This window comes from Centruroides sculpturatus, unplaced genomic scaffold, assembly GCF_000671375.1.
Source record: "Centruroides sculpturatus isolate CEXI.00-Female unplaced genomic scaffold, Cexi_2.0 scaffold53, whole genome shotgun sequence".
Lineage (NCBI taxonomy): Eukaryota > Metazoa > Arthropoda > Arachnida > Scorpiones > Buthidae > Centruroides > Centruroides sculpturatus.
In genome coordinates this window covers 985,061-994,496 of record NW_019384350.1, presented here as the reverse complement: position 1 = coordinate 994,496, position 9,436 = coordinate 985,061, and the positions used below count along the sequence as shown (strand labels likewise).

At 30.3% G+C, this 9,436-nt stretch overlaps 1 protein-coding gene and 1 long non-coding RNA gene across 4 annotated transcripts; one reads left to right on the top strand and one right to left on the bottom strand.

Moving 5' to 3' along the window:
- The first annotated feature begins 20 nt into the window (after positions 1-20).
- On the top strand, positions 21-1,849 carry LOC111637675. Its single transcript, XR_002758731.1, has 3 exons — positions 21-104; positions 954-1,087; positions 1,170-1,849. It is a non-coding gene; the product is annotated as an uncharacterized LOC111637675 (long non-coding RNA).
- Positions 1,850-5,767: 3,918 nt separating this feature from the next.
- On the bottom strand, positions 5,768-7,794 carry LOC111637574 (cingulin-like). 3 transcript variants are annotated; one of them, XM_023383099.1, is made up of 7 exons: positions 7,683-7,794; positions 7,452-7,581; positions 7,310-7,350; positions 6,812-6,908; positions 6,540-6,745; positions 6,271-6,473; positions 5,768-6,204 (listed from the first exon to the last, which is right to left on the bottom strand). In XM_023383099.1, the coding sequence occupies exons 2-7, from the start codon at positions 7,453-7,455 to the stop codon at positions 5,796-5,798; spliced, it is 960 nt and encodes a 319-aa protein (XP_023238867.1). In that variant the 5' UTR covers positions 7,456-7,581; positions 7,683-7,794; the 3' UTR covers positions 5,768-5,795. The 3 variants fall into 3 exon arrangements, with proteins under 3 accessions (XP_023238867.1, XP_023238858.1, XP_023238872.1); XM_023383090.1 differs by lacking the exon at positions 7,683-7,794 and having other exon boundaries at positions 7,452-7,626; XM_023383104.1 differs by lacking the exon at positions 7,683-7,794 and having other exon boundaries at positions 6,540-6,742; positions 7,452-7,626.
- Positions 7,795-9,436: the final 1,642 nt, after the last annotated feature.

Below are 9,436 nucleotides of genomic sequence, written 5' to 3'. Positions count from 1 at the left end.
ATGAGATAATAGATGTTTTCATTTCCGGACGCAATCCCGAACGATGCTATGATTCAAGAACTGTCCTGGCCAAACCCAGATCCAATCTATTATCTTCCTTTTTAGTAAGCTATTTTTGAATCAGATTTCTTTGCATTTTTTTATTACATTTTCTTTATTTTGCGCACGGCGAAGTATTCAATGACATATATTAATGATTTCATTACATTGTTATAATTTTATTGTGTTTTCACACAGTGTATTTTATAAAATTCGATAAAACGGTAAGCAGTGATTATTATTATAATGTTTAAAAACTGGTTAGGGTGTGTTAGAACATTTAAATATATTTTTCTTTTTCTTGTAAATGGTTGTTATCTTGGTATACGTAAGCGTAAGTAAAAAATGAATTACGTTTTTAGACCTCGGTAACTCTTTAAAATCGGTGCCTCCTTTTGCAAGCACATTACGGGTTCGGCCAGAGCCACAATCGGGCTGTCGGGTGGTGAGGGACGGGACCCGACATATCTGAGCGGACTTCCCCCGAAAAATTCCTGGGGATTTTTTCGACCCGTTCGGACGAACCCGGGTCCTCCAGAGCGGTAGGCTGCCATCTTGACCGCTCGGCCATCCGGCCGCGCTCTTTCTGCGCTGTGGGAACTAAGAAGACCTCTTATAGCAAGTCCATTATGGGTTAACCAGGACCACAATGGGGCAGCCGGGTGGTGAGGGTCGGGTAACGACATATCATCCCCGAAAAATTCGTGGGGATTTTTCGACCCGTCCGGATTCGAACCCGAATCCCCAGAACGGTAGGCTTCCACCTTAACCGTCAAAATTTTCCCATTTAAACTAACGAGAAGTTAACTTAAAACATATTTTAACTTATTAAATTTTAATAAAAATTTTGGCTCTTATTTACGTTTATAAATCTGCAAAAAAGTGTTTACGACGATTCGAATTTATTTTTCCAGACCAACTGGCAACATTATAAGCATTCCGTGCGGTATTCAGGTTTTTACAAGATACATACGCGCAAGCGTAGTGGTGATTTCACGAAACCTAACGAATTGGAAAGACAAGATGAATGCAGATTGGAATCGACGAGGTATGGGATAAATAAAATCGTGTATGTGTTATTTGAAGCTTAATAAAGAATTAAATTAGTGACGGACGTTTTTGCGTTTCAGTCATGGCCATACAGGCCAAGAAGAAGAGAGCAAAAGGACCAAAAGCTAAGATGAAAGGGCACAAAGTCGAATACAAGAAGCATGGATACGGGTAAGATTCTGTTTAATCAAATTACACGAAATATTTATCCGTTTGCCCTCTTAAAAGGCGAAAATTACGTTCACCATCGATTTACCGCGAAATCTTTCCGTTTCTCTAAATGCATTTGCTGTAATTCAAACCAGTGGAATTAAATGTTTCTCGCTTCCACTCAATGAATGTCGACTGTTGTTAATTTTAAAACAATTGTATAAATACGAAAAAAAATACACGGAATATCTTATGTTTCTACCTTAACGATTTCCATCCAATCGAATAATTCTGACATAAACAAAAAAAATCTAATCATCTACTTTATATGTGCTGTGAATTAAGCTTGTTTAATAGTAATATAAGTTTCTATACACTCATGTGCATAAAATATTTATTTGGTGAAATGTAACCTATAAAATATTTTGAGATTTAAATATATATTACAAGTAATTGAAATTGAAAGAATGCTAATGTATTTTCGGTAACTTTGTTGAAATGTCCAATAACTTTGAAATTCTAAAAAGGTTATCTGTAAATTTTTAATTTTCTTGCTTAAAAAGATCAATTTTAATCAAATATTCTTATTTAAAAGCTCAGTTATAAATAATAATGAATGGACGTTTTGTAAACATTTTGATTTCGAAGCAATAACTCTGATTATATTATTGCAGAATTTGTATCTGAAATTGATTTTTTTCGTTATTTATACGATTTTAATTAAGATCATCATCCTAAGGCCATTTTTAAATTTAGGGACTTGTTTTATATAATCACAAATGGTTAAATTTTCCTGGTGTCAGCTTTTTTTGTGTATTGAAATAGAATTTGAAAACAAGCAAAATAGTGCCAAATTACCCTAATCATTAACTAATTTTATTCAGTTACTAAATAGATATAATTTGTTGAGTTGAAAACACTTAATATTTTAAAGTAAAAATAGTTTTATTCTTTTATATTAAAAAAAAAGGTTTAAATAAAAAAAAGAAAAAGATAAATATATTTTTATAATAATAGAGTTTCAAATTACAAAATTATCTATTTGGTATACAAAGTAAGTATACAAAATTATCTATTTTATATTACAAAGCAAGTATACATCTGATAAATATTAGTCTGTTTTAAGGATTATTTTTTTAAAGTAAATTTTTATTTATATTTTTTTAAACTGTTGAATAATGTCTTTCTTCTTTATAAATAAATATAAACAAATATACAATAAATTATACTGTATAATCTAAATAAACAACCATTAACAAATTGAATTAATAGTATAATTTGTAGTTTGTTTTTTTTAATACGAAGATTTTTTAAAAATAGTCATTAAATTTGGAAATGATTTTATTGTTTTTATTTAGTATTTTGTTGTTTAGTTTAAAATACAATTTTTGTGTTATTTGAAAGCTATATATACAATTTTTGTTTTATGGCCTATAGGCCATGTATGTGATTTATAACATTAAAACTATTATCATATGAAGCAGTTGGTATTAAAAAATTATAGCTAATTAAATTAATGTTAAATATTTTCTTGATGTAAACATATTGATTTGAATGCCTTTCTTACTTGTCATTATTATTACCTTATTAAGTCTTCTATCATAGTATTAGGCTATAATTCATATTTTGAAGTATTTAAGGTTAGTGTTTTAAGTTCATTTAATAAAAATGTTTATGAGTGAAAAATAGTTTAATTTTCTTGATTAGATTTTATTTTAGATTTAGTTAATAATTTTATTTTTATTTATGTTTACAAAACTGAGAAATTTCATAAAATAATCATAATTCTATGATATATATTTTTAATGTTTTTTGTTAAAGTGTTATTTAAAACCTAAAAACTGGATTATCACAAATTATAATAATTTATACAGGCATAACATAGTTATAATGCTATTTATTAAATAATCAATTTGGTCTATGGTTAATTGAACATGGGGTTATGGTTTATGTTTAAAATATTATTATCGATATCTTTTACATTTAAAATATCATATTGAAAACAAGTATTTGAAAAACAAGTTTGAAATTTTGTCAAAAAATGTTGGAATTGTGTAATGTATATATATAGACTTTTGTTTTATACATAGAAATTATGTGATGCAGAAAGTTAAAAAAGGACTGTTTATTTTTGTATAAGTCTTATTTGTTAAAAATAAGTTTTTAGAAATTTTTACTTTCTAATTAGATAATTTAATGTTTTAATTTTTTTTGTGTATAACAGATATATGAATTTTAATAAATATGAGACATTTTTAAATTCTGATTTTAATTTTTTTTATCCAGATCTTACATGCATAATAATAATAGCAATTCAGTTTATAGATTTTTTTGTAGTTCTGACTATATAAATTTGTTGTTTAGTATTTCCAAACAATCTGCCAGATTTGTTATTAGTGATAATGTTTAATTTTTTATGGTTGCTTATAAAATTGGAGTAATAATAAAATTAAAATGTTAAAGAAAATTATTAATATTTCAAGCTAAATATACTTAAATTAATGCTTATATACTTATTTAAATATAAGTTCTTTTTGCCATTTAGCAAAACTGACTAAAAGAGAAGTTTATTTTTAATTATATATATACTATATTTACTTAGTTTTTATAATCTATTTTGTTATTTTAAGTTCTGGAATTGATTTGTTATATCACAACAATAAACAGTGTATTTTATTCAAAATAATCCGCATAAAAAGAGACCTTACAGTATATATAAAATTTCTTGTAATACCGAGAAGAACGGAAACATAAAAAAGTCCAATTCTTTATAAATATACTTTTTCATAAACTTTTTCCGCCCTGTAGAAACTAAGAGAGGTCTTTTTATCAAGTCCATCGAGGGTTTGACTAAGCCTAAAATAGGGCAGCCAAATAGTGAAAAACGGAGCACCCCTAACTCCAGAAATTTTTCTTGGATGGTCAATCTAGATATGTCGTCGGGCCCCGTCCCTTACCACCCGCAGCACTATTTTGGGCCTGACCGAACCCATAATGATTTTGCTGGAAAAGGTCCTCTTGGTACCCACAAGGCGAAGAGAATATTTTAAAGAAGCGATAGGCTGATATCTCAAGAAACGACATATGCGCATCTTGTGTAGTATACATGATTTAAAGCAGCCTGTATAGACACAGTTCATGTATATGCATTTACAATAAATACACCATTAATTAATTAAAGAATCTCATCAGTTTTACACAACTATTCAGCAAAAAATATCCAAAATATATCAGCATTTCATACAATTATATTAGAATATTTATAGAAGTCGTAAAAGTAGAGTTATATTAGTTTTTCATTAAAATAAAAATGTACAATGACTGTTTACAATTTTTGAGTGGAAGCATTGAGAATTTTTTTTCTTAAAATCGATTTTTAATTTAAGTATTTGAAAAACAGAAAGATAAAGAAGCCGGTTTACTGGTAAGAAGTTTAGAAAATATTTATGTAAATGATAAAAATGAGGAATCCAAAAACTTATTTGAGAATTTTTTTTCTTGGACGATTCGTTCCGAATGTGTCGGGCACCGTCCCTCATCAGTCAGTAACCTCATTGTAGCCTGACCGAACCCGATATATATATACGAGGGCTATTTTTTAAATAAGGTCCGTTTTTCAATAAGAAGAAAAATACTGTAAATATCATTAAAATATATTTTTTCCCATATTCTACATACTTTTATCTACTTTTCTACAAAATTTCCATTTTTATTCAAACATTTGTCATACCGCTAAAAATTTTTTTTAATTCCGACTTCAAAGAAATCTGCCACCTGCCGCCGGAAGACATTAGGCCACGCCGCTTATCTTGTATGGCACGGTAGAATTTTCTCGATATCACAATAAGCATCAGAATTGATTATTGTGCCTCTTGGCATAAAATCCACTAACAAAGTCCCTTCCCTGTCCCAAAAGACAGTTACCATGATCTTTCGTGTTGAAATCGAATAACAGATCGTATCTTACAGTCGGCGGGNCATATTCTACATACTTTTATCTACTTTTCTACATAATTTCCATTTTTGTTCAAACATTTGTCATACCGCTAAAAAATTTTTTCAATTCCGACTTCAAAGAAATCTGCCACCTGCCGCCGGAAGACATTAGGCCACGCCATTTATCTTGTATGGCACGGTAGAGTTTTCTCGATATCACAATAAGCATCAGAATTGATTATTGTGCCTCTTGGCATAAAATCCACTAACAAAGTCCCTTCCCTGTCCCAAAAGACAGTTACCATGATCTTTCGTGTTGAAATCGAATAACAGATCGTATCTTACAGTCGGCGGGCGACTCAATCTTTTTAAACATTATAAACTTCTACAGTTCAGCACACAGACAAACGATACGGCTGCAAATGTCATCTAAACACGCGCAAAGCATTCTGAAAGCAGATGCTCATGCACACTGCTGCAATCGCGCGTCATTCTCACTCTCATTCACAAACGGACCTTATTTAAAAAACAGCCCTCGTATATAAGGTCATCTAAGCGCCAAAAGAGCGAAAAGAGCAAAAAAGAAAAATAATAATATGTTTAAAAATTTATTTCTTTAATTAACAATCAATATTTGCTCTTTTGAGCATCTCTCCAATTTTCGCTTTGTAATTTGGATCTTTTTCGGTTTTACTCGCTAATTTTACGAACTGCGTTAGCAGATTTTTAATTTTTGTAATTTCTGCTTCGATTTCTGCTTTCCTCTTCAGCGTTTCTTTCAAACAGCTCATTAATTTTTGCATCTCTTTTTCAAGTTTATCTATCTTTAATTCTAGTTTATTGATATCTGAATCTTGATCTTGTTTTTGTTTGTAGATTCTACAATTCAGACGTTGTTGCTCTTCGGCTCGTAATTGTCTTAAAAATTCCATTGTTTCCTTCTGATACTGTTCCCTCATTTGAGTTATACGTCGTTCTTTGTTACGAGCCGCTGCTTCACTAATATCTCTCATTTTATCTTCAAATTCTCTGTTATACATAATAATATTATTACATAACGTATTAAGAAAATTCGAGAATAAATTTATACATTACTTTTTTATTTTCGAGAATTTTTCTTCCCAAATTGATTTCTGTTCTTCTTGAATGTGCTCAATTTCCATTTTTAGATGGTCCCGAAAATGCTTTTGTGCTTCGTCTAATGCAGAAAGTAAACGCTTTTCTCCACACATTTTTTCGTTTTTTACTTTTCCTGACAAATTTTCTCTTTCTTCAGTTTCGGCTTTCAGGACTTCTTCCTAAAAAAAGTGACCTGTAGTACCCTACTCTTATTTTAATCCTAATTCCTAATTTATATTACATACTCTCATCTGACTTTCGAAATTATTTTGAATTTCTTTACGCTGTTTTTTCATTTCTGCTGAAGCTTTCTTTAAAGCATCATTAGCAATTTTTTTGCCAAGTTCTTCCGGATTTTCCAATAGATTGTTTATTCTTTTATCAATTAGTTTCTGACATTCATCAGATAACACTTCGAGAGCTTCCAAATGAAGAGTTTTTCCTGAACCTGCTTTAAATAGACGTCAATTAATCATTCTATAAATATTTTTCTTTATATTGTTTTTAGTAAATTTACCTCTTAATTTTTCATCTAGACTTTTGCTTGAAAACTCCTCTTTTAGTGAATAGGCTCGTTGCGTAAAAGATGGACTGAGGTTAATTTTGATGTCAGTCTAAATAAAATTAGGTCTGATTTAATTAAGGCGTTCAGGTACCATATACTTCTAGGTAACTATGTAAAGGTATTTTAAAATTAAATTTAAAATATTAATATAAAAATAAAAGTATATAAATTTTCAGAAGTATTCAAAGCATTCGTTTTGGCTTCAAGATAAGATTTTAGCCTATCACTATGCGAATTGGGTTCGAACCCGTAGTTTTTATGGGAAATACGCTCGGGTGAGGAATAGATCAGGGCATCATTTCTATACCACACCGATGCTAATCACTCTTATTGAGATTTCTTCGAATGAGCATAATTATAGCTAGCTTTGTCTGTAATGTGCTAGTGTCTCGCGTTAATTACTTATTCAGTAAAAATAATATCGAAAAATAAAAGTAACATAAAACTTACCATTAAATACTTAGACGATTTATTTTCCACTGAATTTTCACCTAAAAATATTATGAAAGTACCCAGAAATGTATTATCTGTTTATTTATTTACAATTATTTTCAAAATTTATTTAAAGTTGACTAATAATCGATAATTATACCCATTATGATGTCTGTTGTAGATGTCAATACAAAACAATAGTGATTAGCACCTTGAAAATAATGTAATCCTTCAACTGTGCCTTCGATGCTAGAGATGCTTTCTTAGATTTTGGATATTTGTTTTGTTATCTTAGAACAATGAGAAATTTTTACAATTGAACTATTGTTTTAATATTTAATTCATTATAATATTATTATAATTTAAATTAATATAAATACAGTATTATTACTTTTGAGGTTTTTTTATTTTTTACTTGAGAAATTCACGACTTATACTGTAGTTCCTTCTTTCATTGCTGTAAATGTAGACTATAAATAAAATGATACGAGGTGCGTCAAGGTGGTAAGCAGGTAAGTAAGCAAGCCAATGACAGAGACTGTTTTATGTAAAACTTACTATGCCATTGATTTGCTGCATAACTTTAATCCGCACACGGCGACCATAGAACCGCCGAAGACCGAGATTGTCGGTGCTTCTGATTGATCGTTTTACCCTCCACCCTCTTTGTTTTCCTTAAGCGTGATCTTTTAGCTGATTTGAGGACAAGTAGTGTGCCTGTAAGTGACATTCTAGACCAGTGATTATCAAACTTTTTTGAGCCACCGCTGTTCGGTTCCATAAACTTATACCCAACGCTTCCTAAACCATTGTACCCGGGACACCGTCAAATGGGCGACGAAATAAGAAATGAATAATACACAAAATACAAACGTTTTTATCGTTTTCTTTATTAAAATCACCATTCTTTTCTATTGATCTACTACCGGGAAATTTAAATAATATTTTTTAAGAAACGAGTTAATCCAGTTAAAAGAATGATTTTGTAATTAACAAACATATTTATACATGTTACATACTTTGTTTATTTGTTTATTTATTTTTACAAGTAAATAAAAAGTCCCGAAAAACAGTCAATATCTATCTCCAAAATTAACAAATACTGTAGCTCACCAGTGGCTAGTAATCTTCGTATTCTGAACACTCGGAGTTCAGTCGTGGGTTCGTGCCTCGCTCGGACGGGCTGGCCACGAGGAGTTTTCTGGGTTTTCTCCACGTCTGTAACGCCTAAATAAGGGCCAGTTTACCTTAAAAGACCTCCCGGAAGGCATCCCCCTAGACAGACCACCCAAGTGTTGCGTCGCCATAACTTAACAAACAAATAAATACTGTATATATAAAATCAAAGGCATCAATTACATAAAATTGAAAACATATTACATTATACAATAAATATTAGCACAAAAAATATAAAAATTATTCGAAACGATTTTCTGTTCGAAGAACCTCTTGTCTTTGATCTGCTTTGGACATCAAAGACAAGACCCTAACATATATATATGTTAGGGTCATTTATAGACAGCCCCTAACATATATATATGTTAGGGGCTGTCTATAAATGACATCCACACTGGAAGGGATGGGTGTGATTACAACAAGTCGGACAAGGAGGAGAGGCGGAGTTGAGGTTCATTGGACGTCCGTTTATTTCATTAAATTTTATACATTTAACTCACTTTATTATATTTATTTAAAAATTTTTTGTGTTTCGTTTCTGCTTTCATAAAGTAATTCATAAAATGATAGAGGAGAAGGTGGTATTATGGAATCCCAATTATATTTTAGTGAATTGTAAACAAGGTATCATAACTACACCCACATTTTTTGTGCGAAAAGTACTGGTAACTATTAAACTAGATGTTCCTAATTGGATTTTTCGCTAGTGTAACTATAAGTATGGTTTTTGAAGGCTTTTATACAAAAAGTTAGAAAGTAGGCTTAGGGAAAACCGGGTGGTAATATGGAACCTTACTGTGTGTTTTTAAAAAATGCTTTAATGTATCCCAAAACAAATAGGAAGTACAAAGCAAGTTAAATAATTACAAAATTATTTACTCCAATGTATTTTATCGCAAAAATGCTTTTATAATAGAAAAATATGACCTCCATCAACAATATATATTCCAGCAGCTCTTTTTCGATATT